The sequence below is a fragment of the Heliangelus exortis genome, chromosome 12, assembly GCF_036169615.1.
Source record: "Heliangelus exortis chromosome 12, bHelExo1.hap1, whole genome shotgun sequence".
Lineage (NCBI taxonomy): Eukaryota > Metazoa > Chordata > Aves > Apodiformes > Trochilidae > Heliangelus > Heliangelus exortis.
This window is the reverse complement of record NC_092433.1, coordinates 12,461,963-12,480,014: the sequence shown is the minus strand read 5'-3', so window position 1 is coordinate 12,480,014 and position 18,052 is coordinate 12,461,963. Positions and strand designations below refer to the sequence as shown.

The 18,052-nt window shown below is 44.2% G+C and overlaps 2 protein-coding genes across 6 annotated transcripts in view; one reads left to right on the top strand and one right to left on the bottom strand.

Moving 5' to 3' along the window:
• Positions 1-911: 911 nt before the first annotated feature.
• On the bottom strand, positions 912-11,224 carry SLC25A20 (solute carrier family 25 member 20). The gene is made up of 9 exons (XM_071756042.1): positions 10,976-11,224; positions 10,223-10,315; positions 8,162-8,289; positions 5,934-6,024; positions 4,802-4,919; positions 3,578-3,650; positions 2,924-3,033; positions 1,578-1,702; positions 912-1,055 (listed from the first exon to the last, which is right to left on the bottom strand). Exons 1-9 carry the CDS (start codon positions 11,078-11,080, stop codon positions 993-995), a joined length of 906 nt encoding a protein of 301 aa, XP_071612143.1. The 5' UTR covers positions 11,081-11,224; the 3' UTR covers positions 912-992.
• A 250-nt stretch (positions 11,225-11,474) lies between these two features.
• ARIH2 (ariadne RBR E3 ubiquitin protein ligase 2) overlaps positions 11,475-18,052 on the top strand; it is a 30,222-nt gene continuing 23,644 nt past the window's right edge. The window contains exons 1-4 of one of the 5 annotated variants that reach the window (XM_071756036.1): positions 11,488-11,609; positions 12,637-12,779; positions 13,336-13,566; positions 15,557-15,904. In XM_071756036.1, the coding sequence (XP_071612137.1) occupies positions 15,656-15,904 (249 nt within the window). In that variant the 5' untranslated portion in view covers positions 11,488-11,609; positions 12,637-12,779; positions 13,336-13,566; positions 15,557-15,655. Of the gene's footprint in view, positions 11,700-12,636; positions 12,780-13,335; positions 13,567-15,556; positions 15,905-18,052 lie in introns of all 5 variants that reach the window. The other 4 variants (XM_071756037.1, XM_071756039.1, XM_071756040.1 and 1 more) reach the window with 4 other exon arrangements.

Below are 18,052 nucleotides of genomic sequence, written 5' to 3'. Positions count from 1 at the left end.
ATGTTATTATGTTTAATAATGTTAAGAGAAAACAGAGGAACAGGAGCAAGAATAAAGTTAGACAAGACTGGAGTGCCAGTGTCCCCTTCGTGTACGCCCTTCATGCCAGAAAAGTGGAGTTCTTGGAAGTGCTGTTAAATTTTTTCAGGTCAGTGTCAGGGATTGAATCCCAGGACGTGAATCAAATACACTGTGGGTTGCTATGAACCACGATGCACTTTTGAAATTTCATTTGTGACACCTTCAGTGTAACTGAATGGGATTTCAGAGAAAAGTTCAGGTTAATCAAACACATTTCCCCACTGGCTGCCTCAGTAAAGCTTAGTACAAATGTTAAGCAGAATTAATTCTCCCTCCTAGTTTCACAGAGAAGTTCAGTGTGCAAGATTCCCTGTGGTACCTGCAATACCCCTTAACCCACTCAGATGTAGCTCTGCCCCCCCTGCTCAGTTCAGTGTTTGATGCTTTACATGCACATAAGATTAAAACCACTGACAAAACAGAAATAGCCAGAACTACAAAACATGAGAATGCCATGTGACTCTGCTTGTAGATAATAGTGTGTGCAGCTGCTAACTCAAGCCCTGAGAATATACTCTGCTAAACAATTATTTTAAGGAAGATTTTCAGTGCTAATAGCTACATGTTTCTTCAGTAAATAAAGAATTACATTTTAAGAAGTGTCTCCTTCTTCCATGAGGAAGTACTTAAGGTAGTGTGTGTAACAGTGACAGCTGTCTGGTGGCAGCATTACTGCCGTGGTACATTGGCTCAGAAGACAGGTGCATCACCTCTAGTTCCTCATCAACTCTATTTCAGAGCTACAGCTTACATTTCTGTATGGCACATAGCACCACCTAAAGAATGTGAGGAAGGCAAAAAGGTATTAGGCAAGCAATCATTCCTGAAACTTCAAGGGATCATACATTTATTCCTTTAAGGCAAACTTGCATTCTTCTTCTTCTTTCTAATTTACAAAGACCTCCCAGTCTTCATAGGCCTGGTGCAACCCAGTTAAGGAACTTCATAGCAACTTCAAATCCAAGAAAACATGCCTGGAAAGGAGATAACATACCGAACAAATAAGAATTAAAAAACCTATTCCAAACAAGGCTTTGGAAATGCAACACTATAAACACCAGACATGGCTGATGTGGAAGGAGGACAAGAAGAAAAAAAAAGCCTTGGACCTGAGGCAAAATTTCTACTACATGCCTCCACACAGAGGCTAAATTTCTACTCCATTTGGCTTATTTACTTATTGAAAGAGAAGCCAGTCCAAACTTATCCACCCATTTCTGTCTTTTACTGGTGAATGTACAATCTGACCAGAGATACTGTCAGAATGAGTCAACAAAGGACTTTCATACAAAGCCTCAAGGAAAGGTTAACTTGGTATTCCCCCAAGATTTAGGTACATTTTCAAAATGTGGACACCAACCACAAGTATCCGGTGTGACAAGAATCTCACAGAAATGGCACAACAGCAGGCAGCCAGTCATCTCCTCTACAGACCACAAACATTCACTGTGAGTGGCCAGGTCCCCAGAACCCATCTAGAACCACAATTTACTTACTGCATTAGCAGGAAATGCCCTGATCATTACAGCTGTGAAGCCCTTGTACAGAGATGCAACTCCTTCCTCTCTGATAAGTTCTCTCAGCACATCTCTGAAGCCATTGGGGTATTTTCCTGCAGGAGCTGAAAGGGATACAAGACACATTTGCTAAGATGTGTGGTAGTCACAAACGTTGCAGAATGTGGTCTGGGTAACAGCTCAGGATTTTCAACAGGTTCTGCTGACAATATTGCTATATCATCCAGGTGACACCAGAATCCAACCATTGCTTAAGCTATGTTGCAAAAACATCTGCTTCAGTCAAACCCAAGAAAATAAAAAGGACACCTTAATAAAGACTCAATAAACATAAGGTAGGTGCTCAGCATCACCACAAAGAATTTACCTAATCAAGTAATTGAGGGGCAGGGAAGAAAGGAAAATAACTTATGTTATGATTGGATGTCTGAGCTGTTACTTGCATCACTGATCACAGCTCTCCCAAGAGGTGCAATTAGGAGTTAGCAAGGTCAGACACAAAAATTGATGAAGTTTGTTTATAAGAAGCAGGAAGTGATCCTATCACATGTGCAGCCAAGAATAGCAACAAACTCCAAGTGAAAAGCATGGGCTCTTTTAATGCCAATATTACACAGATTTGCTGAGGTGTTTTAAAAAAATGTTTTTATTCATAGAATAATTTCTTCCTTCTCCTGACACTTCTCTGGAAAGTGCTGCCTCTGCCAGCCCTCTGAATAAGGACACCACAAACCAACCCAATTACACAGAACCACCATTAACAAAAATAGCCACTGACTAGGACTCCCAGAGGAAGCAAGTGAAAACCTGCCAAACTTTGCTGAAGCTCAAGGCCTGCTATCATTCTCACTAGAAATAGTCCTGATACTTACAAGCAGATCTGTTAGTCTAAAAGAAATGCTCTTGGCAAGGCATTCCAAGTTACTATAAATTTCAGATAGCACAGGCTACAATTTATACAGCTCTGTTTAAAGTGAAATAAAAAAACCTCTCAAAGAATTACATTTGTAATAAAACAGCCTTAACAAGATGTTCCATTATCATGATTTCTATGCTTAGGTTTCAAACCAGGTATCTCAAATTGGGATTATTATATTAGCAAGGAGGCAGAAACAGAGAAGTGCAGCCTCAATTGCCAAAAATTTGCAAATAAACCAACTAAGAAGCTAGGCTAGGAACTCACTAGGTCTTGCATGTACTTGTCTGAAGCAGTGCTGAAGACATGCTGCCTGGCAGGTGCTGTGCTCAGGTGGCATCTTCCCTTGCTGCCCAGCCCATTCCCAGGAGCTGTGAGTATGGCTGGGACAAGCTGGCATGGAACTCACCAGTCTGGAAACGGGATTTCAGCACGTCTGGTGGAATGGCCACTGCCCAGTTGAAGATCCCAGCCAGGCCCCCAGCAAAGAGGATCCTAAGGACACTGAGGTCACTCACACTGTGGCAGGATTGGGGTGGGGTGGGAGGAAAAAGAAAATAAAAAAATGTAAAATCTCATCTGTTTTGAATAATGTGACAATCAAAGAGGCATCACAATGCTGTAGACACAGTGCACTATCCAAGCAAGACTTCCAAGAAACAGAGCCCTGTGGGAAAAATGCACTAGCTCCAGTCTAAAGGTTCAAATCTTTTCACTCATCAGCAAACACAAATGTTCTGGGGAAAAAACAAACAACAACACAACAAAAAACTACAGCTCTTTGCACACACATGGGTGACAGTAGAGACATACTTTAAGTATTCCTTACTTGGCTCATACAGTCCAAACCTAGAATCTGACAGAAACTCAGAATACTGTTTTGACAGGTAACTCCAGACCAAAATAGCTCAACTTGTAAGACGAGCAACATTTAGTCTTTTTCTTTTTTTTTTAAAAAAAAAACCTGCTTTGATGACAATGCTCTAAATACCTTTGTAACTGGGGAGATTAATCAGTAGCATCTGGGAAGTCCACAAAGTGATGACTGTGAGATTTTACTGACCTCTTTCCCTCAGGGGTCAGAATGTTCTTCAGCCATTCGTACGTCATGAAGTACATTCCACTGGCTGGGACATCTAGTGGGTAAACAACAAAGACTGAGTAGTGGGAAAGAAAATGAAGCCTAAAGGCAGAGCAGCCCCATGCCAGCTCAGCAACACCACTAAGTACATCCAGATTCCTTTTCTGAACTTCCTCCACAAGCAAAATAAAAAAATCTTCTGTTGCTCTAGACAGAGAAGTCTGAGCTTTCCCAGGAACAGCAGGTGCTAAAGGCAAGAACTGGGAAAGTATCTGCTATGGAGTGCATCTGGCAGCAGCCTTTCAAATCAGAGTGTAACCTGCCTGCTGGCTGCTAAGCTAATGATGAGACAGCTCTAAGCTTTCCTAATTGCTGCAAAGCAGATCAGAACTGCTCAGGAACTTTCAGAGTTCTGCACACTATTTGTTCTAATCATTCTATTTTCAGGTTTTTTAGCTGTTGATGGGGTTGGTTTTGGGTTTTTCTTAAGGTACTCCTAAGTTACTCCGTTCTTAGCTCATGCCCAAACTGGAGAACCAGCCTTTGGCTCGGGACTCTGCCAGAGTTCCACTGCTGTTACACCACTGTGAGAAGCAGAGGATGGATCAAATTCCTAAACCAAGATATCAAAATATAGATATTTCAGCTTATCCTTGGGAAACATTGCCTAGCACTGAAGCACATAAAGGATTCGGTGTCTGGCACACTTACTTTGCTGTTGTTATTGTCAGAGAGGGATCACAACCTCCCAGTCCAAAATAACCCAAGCACAAGCAGGTAGAAAGCAGAACTGCTACAATCAAATCTTTTAAAGCAGTCAGCATTATACAGCAACAGTCACAGACAGTCAAAATCTTTCTCTCAAGGAAGAAAAAAATAAATAAAATAAGCCCACTTCTGTGGTTTTCTTTCCTTTGTTCTCTCTGCTCCTCTCCTGAAGTCTCTCATTCCTCTCGGCTTCCCAGACCTTAATAACTTCCTATATCCCTCTGATCCTTGTCATCTAATCTCTTCCTCACTCACTGAGAATCTCATGCTTGTTTCTCAGTCCCTTTGAGTAGCTCTGCAGACTGCAAAATAAAGAAAATGTGGTCACAAAGCATCTCCAATTGGCTAAAGGGACAGCAAGATCTATGATACTATGTCAGGAATCTTATCTTAAAGCACCCCACACAGAAGAAGCATCAGAACATCCCCATCAGTTACCTCTCATCAGGGTGAGCACTGTCCCCTTGTACACGCCACGAATCCCAGCCTCGCGGTACAGCTGTTTGGCACAGTCCAAAGAGCCACTGTATTTAGTTTCACCTGTAGCTGCCTGGATCTGAAAGATTAAAGTGATAGTTTCTGACTAGTGAAGGTTTCTGGCTGGTGAACAGTCAGAAAGTCACATGCACGTTTCCAGAGAGGAAAGAGCACACGTGTCCCACAGGCACTCCTGCATGTGAGACCTCTGCCATCTCCTCCAACAGCTCTCTTTGTTTGCTGCTCCATGCAGTCATTAGATCCTCCCTTATTTTTCCACAGTCTAAGTCTGAAACAACCAAAGACAGCTAGGTGATTCTGCACTTGCACTGACAAAAAGTAGCCTTCCAATAGCTTAGTGAAAATTAAACAGTTTGTATGCATGTAAAAGCTTCCATGATAATATCATGTCTGTCAGAACATGTGTGACCACACATCAGCAAACCAACAGAGTTCAGCATAGGCTGAGCTTCCCACCTCTGCTGAAGATGGTATTTTCATTTGTTCAGGTTTACATTTTCCAGCAACACTTTCTAAATGCTGGAGGAGGTGTAGAGCTAACAGTCACCCAAACACCAGAAAACTATTTCATGTCCTTTGAAATGCATTCCTCAGTTATGTATTGAACCTGTTACCAGGGTAACAGAATACATTTACACTAGAAAAAGTCTTATGATCTAATATTTTTCCCCCCCTTTTTTTTTTTCCCAGAAAAAATTTAATTCTGAGAAACTGGACTTTTCCATACTCTGAAGTGGACTTGAGGCATCTACCAGCACCTCATACAATGCCACACAGACTAAGGAGGGTTGGAACTAGATGATCTTTAAGGTCCCTTCCAACCCAAACCTATGCTATGATTCTATGAGGGCTTGTGCTCTGCAAACTGAATAGAGCAAGGAGCACTGTGTGTGACTGCACTGTCATGGTGAGTTTGTACAATGCTTCTTCATCACACAGTTGCATTAAATGACAGTTGTCTCAGTCCTGTCAAAAAACAGCACAGATTAAATATACTAACCAAAGAAGTTACTGGTATGGAAAGACAAAACCCCTAAAATTCAATTCTCATCACCACAATCCAATGTCTTACCTGTAAAAGGCACTTGATTCTCTCTCCTGGAGCCATGATTACTGTTGTGAACACTCCTGACAACATGCCAGCAGCAAACAGCTGAGGATACCTGCCCCAAGGAAACAAAAGTGACCCTAACACAACACATAGGAAACAAAGGGCATGGAGACCCCTGCATCACCACACCATGCTGCTCCACACAAGGTGAGCCATGGAATTAGGAACTGCTTTTGATCTGTGCAGAAGTGCCTCATCAATGCCTAATTAGAACTAAACACTTAAGGATTCTAGGATTCAAAGCCCTGGTTCCCCCAGCAACCACATCTCAGCTCTTCACATCCGTTGTATTTTCATGGATCCCATACTTGCATTTTTTGCTACAGCACTCCCCATTGATTTTTATACTCATCATCTCTTCCTCCTCCAGTCTCCCACACGCAGTGATCCCAGCTTCCATGCATAATCCTGTTTGGACAGCCAGAAGCCTCCTTTCTGTAACCTCTCAGTCCCTCACTTTTTCAGTTTCTGCCGTCACTGAGTCTGTCCCACCAGCCTGCATCATCCCACACATTCTGCACTTCCTTTAATGCAGCAAAGTCTCTGTGACAGAAATCCCTTTAACAGACTGGTTTTTCTCATCACAAATTTATTTTTACATCCAACATCCTGTTACTTTCTCTAGTAAGACAATCTAATATCTCAATGTAATTAAATTCCACACCTCTCATTTCTCTCCACTTCCCCAAGAGATTACATTCTATTCAGGTTTTCCTACTCTTAGCCCTTTCTTTACTTTCACTTAAATTCCCATTAAATCTTCCAGATCATTCAGAGCTCTTTCACCACTACACGGGCACCTCCTGCTCAAATGAAGCTTTGAGTTTTCTAACTCACTTTGGGATTATTCAGCACCAGAAAAGATGCAACAAGCTCTTCGGGCTTCTCTCCATTTCCTTCAATACAAAACTTCCCTTCCAAACCAACATGGGGAACTACTGCCACCCTGCCTGCATCCAGACCCACAGCCATGGTGCCAAGAGTCTGACTTTTTTTTCTGGGCACACTATATCAAGCCTGCACCTAAGGCATGGAACAGTTGGGCACAATGACAATTCTGCCACCTATCTTTTGACTTTTTTTTTTCTCTCCCACCACTCTGCCTGTGAGTTCTGCATAGAGGCTCAAAAGACTACACTGCTGCTCTCCAGCTTGCTCCTTAGAACTTCCCTTTGGTATGATGTGTATAAAACACAAGCCCCTGAGGTGACCAGGCTGCTGAAAATAAGCTGACAGCCCATTTGTTTCCTTGTATTCTACACTCCTTATTGTTCCCCTGCTCACACCCTTCAGAAGGACATTACTCTGGTACACTGCAGGGTAAGGTAGCAGTGCCCCACCACCTCATCACTGCCTCCCTCTCAGCAGCCCCGGGGAGCTCACTCCATGTCACATCCAGGTGCCCTCACACCACCTGGGAGGCCTCTGCACAGGCAGAGTCACCAGAAAAACCACCCCACCCCACCACGCTTGGCTGAACACAATAGACTCCTGCTTCCTGACAGAGCTCCCACGTATTGCATGAATAATAGAATAAAATGTTGCTAAGCTACAGTTCTGTTCCTGTAGACCTGTAAATCATAATTCACCCCAGGTTAAGGAAGCACTTAATGGGTGTAGGGCTTTTCTCATGCATAAGTGCACTTGGAGAAGGCCACACAAAATCTTCTTAGCTTCCCATCTTTTTTCCAGAAGGCTGGCTACTCATGAACACCTCTCTGTAGAACTGAATAATAAAGCATTTCTATGGCTATTATTGCATCCTAATGTAAGGACATAGCAAGAGTCACAAGTAACATGGAAAAGAGAATCAGGACTGTGAATGTTGTCAAGATTGCTTGACCACGAATTTATTTCTCCCATAGTTTCTGTTAATAGTGAGACTCTTGGCAGGTGACCATTTATATAACTTGCAGTGAACTCATCCAAACCGGAACTGTTCCTAAACGGCTCTTTCTTGCGTAGAGGGGGAACTGCATAGCACCTGCCCACATACTGTCTGCTTTTAGCCTGTGCTATCAGTCCCACGCTTCCAGAAGCATTAAAACACACGAGTGTTTTATTTTTTAGAACTATATTTATCATCTAGAAGGGATGAATTTACACCACAACAAGATGTGTGACAATACAGCAGCCTGCAAGAGCCTCACGGTGCCTTTCCCAGCTGTCTGATTAATTCAGAAACTCACGTCAAGATGTCATCAGGTTTTCTCTGTTGGAGCCTTTTTCCCAAGCCAAATCCAAAGAAGCACACAGCAAACATGGGTGTCACTCCAATAATAGGAGCTGCCATTCCTCTATATAAGCCTTGGACTCCCTGCAAGAGATGTTATCACAATAATTACTTGGTTTTGCATAGACTTTGCACACATTTCAACCCACTGAGAAGTAAAAGGCTAGTATCAGTCAAATTAATTAGAGGTATAATGGGATTTATTGCTTATTTGCAATTACACATGTGTAGCTGAGGGCCTGTTGCAAGAAAAAATCTATCCTGAAAAACACTGTCACTACTTATGCCTTCTGTCCCAGTACTATGGGTCCTGTGCTTACACTTTAAGTATGAGGAAGTTGATTTAAAGGCTGCCTCAATGAAAGTCCTTATAGATTATGCCAAAAGCCTTCTCTCTCACATGCATAGAAAAACACACACATAGTTTATTAATAAGTCATCAAATGGAGTAGTATAAAATCCTGACACTGAGCCTGAGAGCGCTGAACTAAACTCACTCTTTAGATAAAGGAAGAGGCAAGGACACAAACCTGAGCTACTTCACTACCCACACAAAATCAATGCAGAACAAGCTCAAGAGCAAGTTATTTTTCTCTTGTCTTCCCTAAGCCAAACCTTTTTCACCATACAACCTCATATGCCTGATGTTGCCCTTCACCAGACTACACACACAGAAAAATTCCAAATGCAGACCACAGCAGTAGCATTTATTTAATTTATCTTGTGTTTGACCTGAACTACTTCTAATAAAAAGAAGAGTTATCTTCCTAATCAAAGTCTAGATGTACAAACTATGTATTTGCCATCCCACCTGCCTCTTCCTTTCCCCCCAAATAACTCATCATATCCCACTGTGTGTCTGTACCCACAGAGGCACAGCTGACTCTGTAACAACACTGTTATCTGGCTGACAAAGATCAGAACCTCCTGCTCACCCTTCCCATGAGCAGTGGGAGACAAAAGGCCTGGGCAGAGAGACCTAACAGTTTTCCTTCTGGAAAGTGATGTGCATGGAGTGGGAGGAGAGAGGTAGCATTACTTTTGAACTTCACACCACAAAGCTATTATTATGGTTCAGCTCTGACGTGCTTCAGCAGGGGTGTTAAAAACTGCAAGGGATCCAGAGCTGGCAAAGCACTGCAGAGCTTTGTGGGAGAGACAAGGGAAGCAAGATTTACTTACATTACGTAACAACCTGTTAATACCAGCATTAAACTAGATTTCAGATATGAAACAGATCTTTCATTTAACAGGGAGTTACCTAACAAGATCCAGTGGTTAGAAATTAGACCTAAGGCTGGTAAACAAACAGTGGGGCTTTACAGCCATTGTTTTCAAACAGTAAATAGCTGCTGGGAAAACTTACAAAGCAGAAAACTGGACCCTATGTCACTTACAGTCTTTAAGGCAAGGCTGCATGACTTCCTAAAAACAATTAAGACACCAGTTCAGTCATATGACATGGCTGATTCAGGAGCAAAAACCACTGTCCACCTTCTGAAGGAGATAAAACTATTATAACTGACCCTTTGTTCTCAAAAAAAAAAAAAAAGAAAGAAAAAAAAAGAAAAAATCTATTAACTGAACCCAATGCTCCTCTGTCTTCTCACAGATGGCATAACACATTGCAGAAGAAAGTAAATACTGCTTGTACCCACAAAAGTCATCACCTGTTTCAGAATTTCCAGAGATAACTCCAAATACCACTGAACACAACACAGTCAGCAAACAATGGCCAGTGTTCCCTGCAGTCTGTAATTTCAGATATTTAGATCATATTTTGAACCAAAACCATTTCTGAACAAAACAAAAAGACGTATACCTGAAGCACATGGGTTCTAAGTACTCCCTGAGTTTTCTTATCTGCTTAGAAGTTTTAATTAGCATAAATTTGACTGACAACCCAAGAATTGTAGAGTCTCCGAATGACAACATTCCCACCCAATCCCATTCCTGCGACACACAGGAACAACTGATATTTTTGGCAGGAGTCACAGCCAACATGCTAACACAGTACCTCTGCAGCAAGAGTCTTTCTGAAACAGTCAAAGGTCCCAGAATAGAGCAGAGGCTGACCAGGCTGTGGCCTGGGCTGGGTTTGCAGTCTGACCTAGTGACACGGGATAGGAAAACATTAATGTATTAAATATATTAATGTATTAAATGCATTAATGTATTAAATCATCTAAGCCATGATTCAGAGAACAGCTCCATATGACTGCTATGGGGTAAATTTTGTGACCTGACTTTACCATACCAGTAGAAGGATTAACATCACATTAGTCCTTTACCGAACAGATTTTTTAATGGTTAATCCAAATAATTAACTGCTGGGATGGCATCAGGGATAATAACCCCACCTCAGCACCTGAGAGCTAACACTGCCGTCTCACTGCGTGTGTGTGTGTGTCCCCAGGGTCCCTCCCAGCCGCAGCCCGGGGCTCACGGCTTTTTTTTTTGTTCACGGGGGTTTTTTTTTGTTCTTTTTTGTTACCCTAACCCGCCCGCTGACTGACAGGCGACAGCCTCCGCACCGCCAGGGGGCGCACCACCGCGCGGAGGGTAAGCCCCGCCCCTACAGTGCACACCCGGAAGCGTTGTCTTCGCCCTGCTCCCCGCGGTGCACGCTGGGAAGTGTAGTCCCCCCGCAGCCCCCTGCCCGCTCCCCGCGCGGTGCACGCCGGGAAGCGTAGTCCTCCGTTTCCCCCACCACCACCCGCACACACCCCCGGCTGCCCCAGGAGGGTCCCGCGCTGCGTTGCCGCCTCACCTTGATGGTGTCCAGCGGGTGCCCCACGAAGACCAAACAGGCACCTCCGAAGCCGCCAGCGAATAAATTCTTCACGGGGCTGATGGGCTGCGGCTGCTCCGCCATGGTAGCGGTGGCGGGTGCAGAACGGGGTCGCGGCGCCGCGTCCCCGCCGAGACAGTGCCGCCCCCTCAGCCCCGCGACCTTTACCCCAGTGCCGGGCCGCGCGGCACGCCGGGAGACTGTGGGAGGCGGGCGCGGGGCAGGCCGGGACGGTGGCGGCCCCTGCCCGCGGCGGAACGGGGGCGGCGGAGGGCCCTTCCCCCGTCGCGGCGCCGGGCGCTGTCATCGAGCGCTGGCAGCGGGCGAGGCCGGGCCGCGGGGCCGCAGTGTGTCCTGAGGCTGCTGAGCCGGCACCTTGCGGCCGGCCCGCCCCACCCGCAGCGGTTCGGTTCTTTCCCCCCTCCCTGGCCCAGCGCAGTGGTCCGGCCCGGCCCGGCCCGGCGGAAGTGACGCCAGGCGGAGGCCGGTGCTTCCGGCGCGCAGGCAGTGGCGGCCCGGCAGGAGGAGCCCGGGGCGCCGCTCCCTCCCCCCCAACCTCCCCGCCCGCCCCTCCCCCCCGCCGCCGCTGCCCGGCCGCGCTCCGCGGCGCCCGGTGAGTGCGGGGCCTGGGCCACGCTGCGGGGGGGGGAGGCGGGGGGGGGTCTCGGTGAGGTGGCCGGTACCGTGGAGCTGGGGGCGCCCGGTGAGTGCCACTGCCTGCCGGGCCCGAGTCTCCTCAGCTGGGGGCGGCGGGGGCCGGGCGGCTCGGCGGGTCCCGGGCCGGGGCGAGCTTCTCGGTAACTTGGGCTGAGTTCAGGGCCCGGCAGCGCTCCACCCCGGGGCCGGTGGGGCGGCTGGGCTGCCCGCGGGAGAAGCCGCAGCCCGGCGGCTGTCGGGCCGGCGCTGGGCACGGTCTGTGAGGGGGCTGTGCCGGGGGTCCCTCCTCGCCCCGCTGGCGTTCGGGCCCTTCCTCCCCTGCTCCCTTCTCTCCCCCGGTCCTTGAGGGCTTCCCTTCTGCAAGTGTGCGGAACTGTGGCTGTGTGGGACAAGGACAGGATTTGGTCTTTACCAAAGAAATGGAAGTGAGGTGATTTAAGTTTAACTGGGAGCCTCTCTGCTCAAGGGCAGGCTCACTGCTGAAGAAAGTCTTGTTTAGGTTTAAGTGAAATAACTCGTTAAAAGTGCTGATGGATGAGAGAGAAAGGTAATGAAATGGATTCGAGGAGTTAGGAAGGACGAGGCAGTCGTGATAGTCTGAACAAAGGCTGGGAAGTGGGAGGAGAGCATGCAGATTCACGGGGGATGTGTGGAATGGCTGCAAGGAGGTCTCTGCAGAGTCATCTGTGGTGAAGAGGATGGGGGGTGTTGTTCTAGTTTCTCACTCTTGGGATGAACAAATCCTGTCTGAAAACTCAGTGGAGAAGGAAGCAGCAAGGTGTGTGTGCTACGTGTAGGAAGAAGCAGTTGAGGATGAGCCATGGGTTGCAGGTTTGAGTGACAGAGACACGATGAGCCAGTGGGGTGTTGGGGTTGTAGGTGGTTTCAAAGAAAGGAGAATCAGCCCATTTAAAGTTTACATGGACAAGCAGTTCAGGAGGCAGACCTGAGTTGCACTTTCTCTCTTTTGGAATTTCCAATAGAGGTGAAAGAGGAAAAAGCCATCTCAGATGCCTGTGAAATAGCAACAGAAAAAGAAGAGGAACGTCCTTCAGAGAGCTTACTAGAGGCAACCTACAGAGGCAAAGAAATGAGAAAAGTATGATGTAATGGGACAAAGTATGAGGTGAGATCATGAAATTTAGTGTGTCTGACAGTAGTGAGGTCAGAGAGGTTGATGGTGGCACATTTGCAGGTGTTTTGTTTCAAAATATCTTGTTAAGAATTGTGTTGCAAAGCAGGAGTCAGCAAGAGGGCATCTCTGTGCCAGCTGATATTCAGCAGAGCATAGGGGTGGGTTGCTCCTGCAAGAGAGAGGCTGGAGGAATTAAGGTCTACAGTGTCAGTGAAGATGAGGGAGTATCTTGGATGAAGTTGGTAAAGAACAACCTCATCCTCCCTTGGGCAGGAAAGTGATATACATGTGATTTAAATTTTTTTAAATCTGATTTTTGGGATTATAGTAATTAATCTAAATACTCCTTGGGTTTTTTTACCCTCTTTTTCGAGTTAACATCTCTATTTTCTTAAAAACTATCACTATCAAGTTTTAGTTGTGTCTTGTCTTAGTTTGTATTCAGAGAGCCTGTGATTTGGTTGTTGCTGAGGGCATTAGGCCGAGCTTTAGATGAGGCAAGTGCTGTTCCACATTTTCCTAGTACCCTGCTTTCCTTTGTCCACAGAGCTTGTGCCTTCCTCTCTGGTTCCTGTGGATCCGTGTGGGGTTCAGTTATTCTGGAAGGGAGCTCTTTCCTGGAACACTGTGGCAGGAGTCACTAAAGTGTCACAGTCTGCAGACTGCTTTCTGCTTGACACATCCCAGTTGCCCATGCAGAGAGTCCCTCTGCTCAGATCAGTGCTGGTGGCACAGAGAAACATCTCTGCCTTCTCCTGAGCTTCCTTCCCAGTGACTGGTACGTAACTGCTGAGGGACTGGGTCTGCCCCTTATTATTCTTAGAGATCTAAAAACATCTCTTTGCTCGGATGGGACTCCCTGTGTGTTGAGACAGCAAATGGACCCAGTGGTTTGCATTGGTTTTTTTCTGTCTCCAGAGTGTGGGATGATCTGAGTGAGCTTGAGAAGTTTCCTGACTGGTGAGACTTGCTTGGGCTGTGTGATGCTCTGAGGTTGGCTGAGTGAAGCTTTTGGGCTGGACTTGATGATCTCAGAGGTCTCAATAATTCTGTGATTCTCTTGCACACAGGGCTATTGGTATAGCTGTAGGAGTGCTCACAGTGGGCTTAGATTCTCAAGTAAGTTATTTCTTTAACATAATGTTTAAGAGGTAATTACTTCTTTTTTGCAAGAATTCTGTGTCAATACAGGTAAAGCCCAGAACTGAATCATTAATTCTAAGCAGGGTAAAGGGAGGGAGGCACAGTGTAGGTTTTTCTTGTGTATCAGATCAATTTTTTCATTCATATCCTTCCACTGTGGAAAAATGGTGCCTCTGCTCCTCTGAAGTTCTGTGGGAAGCAGTGCTATAAAATATTTGTGTGCTGCTTATGTTGTGGATAGCCAAAGAATCAAGAAGCAAATAAAAGGAACTGAATCCAGAATTCAGGGGATAATACAGTTAGCTGCCAGCCTTCTTTGTATCTGATGAAATCACTGCAGCCCCTCAAACTAGTTGTACATCACATATCTTCCTGATTATTCTGTGATGCCTGGTCAGGTTGTTGGAAAACAAACAAGTTGAGGAAAAATCATGAAAATTTATGGTTCAGATTTCCTGTACTCTAAAGTGTAGATTCTCAAAGCTTTTTTATTATTTCCCCAGCAGCTACAAATTGTGATACTATAGGAATATATTTGCACAAGTAAAGACAAAGTGTTGTAAAATGCAAACATGTAAGAAACCCTGTACATGCTGCTTGTGGAAAATAGAGCTTTGTTTTTATGTATATATTTTTATATGTAAAATTTGGTTTCAGCATTGTTTTAAGTCTTGTGTATTTAATATGTTCTCTCTTGAACAAAATTATTTGGTTAAATGGAAATTTGTAGCTGAATATGAGGACTTTTATTCAAGACTGATACATCCTCTACTGCTGAACCTCTTAGAACCTCCATTAGTGTGGTTTAGTTTCAGAAGCAGAAGGTTTGTAGTTCAGATGAGTGGAATCAAATATGTAAATCTTCAGATATCAGTGAGAATCTACAAAAAAAAAATTGACTGCTCTGATTCTTCTTGAATAGCAGCTGCCAACAGTTGATCATAAATTTCTGCATATAGAAGGTAGTAAGTGTTTATTGAAAAGGTAGTAATATGAGAGAGTTTTATTTCCCCCTTCAGATATAAGGCCCACATCACATACAGCAGAACCTACTTAAAGAGATTAATTAATTTCACTCTTTTCTTTTGTTATTAAGACTGTTAATTTGGGTGTATGTGAGAAATGTTTGCTTATTTTCCAAAGTCCCACTTAATGGCTGTGGTTCTGAAGCAATATGGACTTCTGCAGGGTGTTGCAGGTTACCTTTCTAGCTACTGTGGGCATAATCAAGGGGTTTGTATGTTTTCATTTTGAGGCTGTGTTGTTTTCTGCAGCGCTTTTTGATAAAAACTTAATGTCACAAATCTAGTTGTATCTCAAAAGATCTGTGGTGAAGGTTGTGTGGACACTTCCCAAAGGTCAGAAGTGTCAGAGCCTGCACTGAGGGACAGGGTGAGATGAGCCAAAACTCTCTGAAGTTTTAGAGCTCGCCTGTAAGAGCAGCCTTGGCTTTGCAGGTGCAAGAGTTGCAGTTGATCCAAACCAAGGACCTGCACAGCAGAACCTTTTTTAGCTGGACCATTGGGTCATCCTGTTCCTGGCTGTTTGATCACCTGTGTGATGTTGATGTGGCCTCTCTTACTGTTTCTTAGGCAACAGAAAAAATTGTTTTTCCCCCCCCTTAGGAGACAGAGCTCAGATGAAATCAAAAGAACGATAAAAGTCTGGAGGAGAAAAAGAAGCTGCAATTGGTTTCCTGGTCTGCAGTTTGACAGGGCATTAAGATGTCTGTGGACATGAACAGCCAGGGCTCTGACAGCAATGAAGAGGATTATGACCCTAATTGCGAGGAGGAGGAAGAGGATGAGGATCCTGGGGATATTGAGGATTATTATGATGGGGTAGCTAACGACGTGGAGCAGCAGGGAGCAGATGCCTTTGATCCAGAGGAATATCAGTTCACCTGCCTGACTTACAAGGAGTCGGAGAGCACTCTGAATGAACACATGGCCAGCTTGGCTGCCACGTTAAAGGTGAGGAAAGGTTTCTACATTAACAGAGGTGTAAAGTAACGTCTGTGACTGGAAAGGCAAATGGCCAAGCACGTGGTTTGAAACAAAAGCTGTGGTGATGTTACTGTTATGGGGGGTTAGAGGAACATTTTTGGAAGTCTGTGGTTCAAAACTGGCTCAAAAGTTTACAATGGTTGCATAGGGATTGAGAGGCCTGAAAAATCTTCCTTACTGAATCTTGATTCTTACATATTTATTTTTTGCAGAACTGAGCTGCATGACCAAAATTTTTGAGTTATAACTCTGCATGAACACAATGCAAAGAGGGTATATAGAAAAGAAACTAACCAAATTATAAATGGTACAGATTGGTACACCTGTGTCTGAGAAAATAGCTGATAGATAGGAAGAACTGCTATAACTAACAAAACCACCTTTCTTTGTTAGTTCTGAGAGAATAATCATAGATGTTTAAAAAGACAGATCAGCTGTCATGCTAGGTATTAATCCTGCTGTTGCAGTGACAGCAATTACACTACTATGAATTTTCCAGCTCTTGTAGTAACTAATTAATCACAGAACAGTCACACTTGAAGTCAGCTCTGTGGTATTAACTTGTGAAATTTACTTTCTCTTTGTGCAACTGATTACTGTGTTGCAGACTACTGAGAAAGTTCTCCCTGTACCTTCTCAGTGTGCTTCAGTCCCAGGGCAGCTCAGAGGAAACCAGAGTTTTCTAAGCCCTAGATTTTGATACTGGGTTGAAATTACCAATGCATCTACTTTTTAATGGGCCTCCTAGTGCTTGTTCTCTGGAGCAACCACTGAAAGCAGGACAGGTGACTGCAGCATATAAAAAAAACATGTTGGATAGATTTTATTCCCTATTTGATTCGTTTGAATTGAACCTATCTTTAAAAAAGAGGGATCTCTTGATCCTTGTTTGCATGTCAAGGTATCCTGTAGAAATAGTGTAACCATAAAGCCTGAGAGACTGTACAGCCTATAAACAATTAACTCTAAAGTCCTTACCTTTTTCTGCATCTCTTGCTGATTTCCCTGCTATTGTGCTTGTTCCCAGCATTCACCACCTCAGAAAATGAAGTTTTACTCTTTCTTGACAGTCAAACTCCTGTCTGATTTCTTCAAAATGTGCAGTTTAAGCTCTGAATGTCTGTTCTTCCCAGCAGATTGTAGGGCAGGAATGCAAAAATAAAGAACAAATGAGAAAAGTTGGTCAGCACTTTTGGTCCAGCTGCCAGTTGCTTTTGGTTCTTAATGATTAAGTAAAGATGTAGAATGTTTTTTCTGCTCTTTACTGTTTGCCTTCAAATGGAGCACTCTTCAAAAGGGTGCCACTGCCATATTGTTCTCTTGAATTCAATTTTTAAAAGCAGTATTTTATTTAGTCTTAAAAATCAGGCTTTAAAAGCTAAAATAAAAATTCAAAGAGTTCTGAAAATCTCATTGAGCAAATACTGTAGTTGACCAGATAGTACCAGTCTGCTTGATTGAATCTGACTCCAAAATATGACCCAAGGAGATAACATTTTAGATTCCTTTTATATCAAGAATATGCCTGCTTATTTGCTAAAAAATAAGGTGCAACACATTTTTGTTTGTGCGCGAGGATAGAAAAATAAATCTGGTTAGAAACTTGAAAAACTGTGGTCTTGTGAGCCACACACGAAGCCTTTAGCTCTTGAAGTGCCACAGCAACTCTGTTCACAAGCAACGGTGGAGCAGAAATTACTGCACTTTTCTTGGAAATCTGTTGTGTTTCTGCAGCATGTGCTTTTTGTTTCCTGGCATCCTTAGAATACTTTAGCAACCCTGTTTCTTCTTTCCCTTCTCTTCCCCCAAGGAAACTTGTCGTTTTGTTAGTTTTCTGAGACAAACTTGGGTGGGAAGAATTTGCATTGAATTAACAAGCATAGAGAAGAAGGAAATTGAAAAGAACATGCTGAACTGTTTGTTGTCATTATTTTCCATTGACTTAATGGATATGAATAAACAGGGACAAACTTCTGTAAGAACTTCTTTCCTCTAATTTGCTTGAGCTCTAGAAACCTTTTTTTTTCTTTTGAAGACAACCTTTCAGAATGTCTTGGGCTTATTGGGTAATGGTGATTGTTCTTTTGGAGCACAGTGGTTCATTTTTTTAATTTC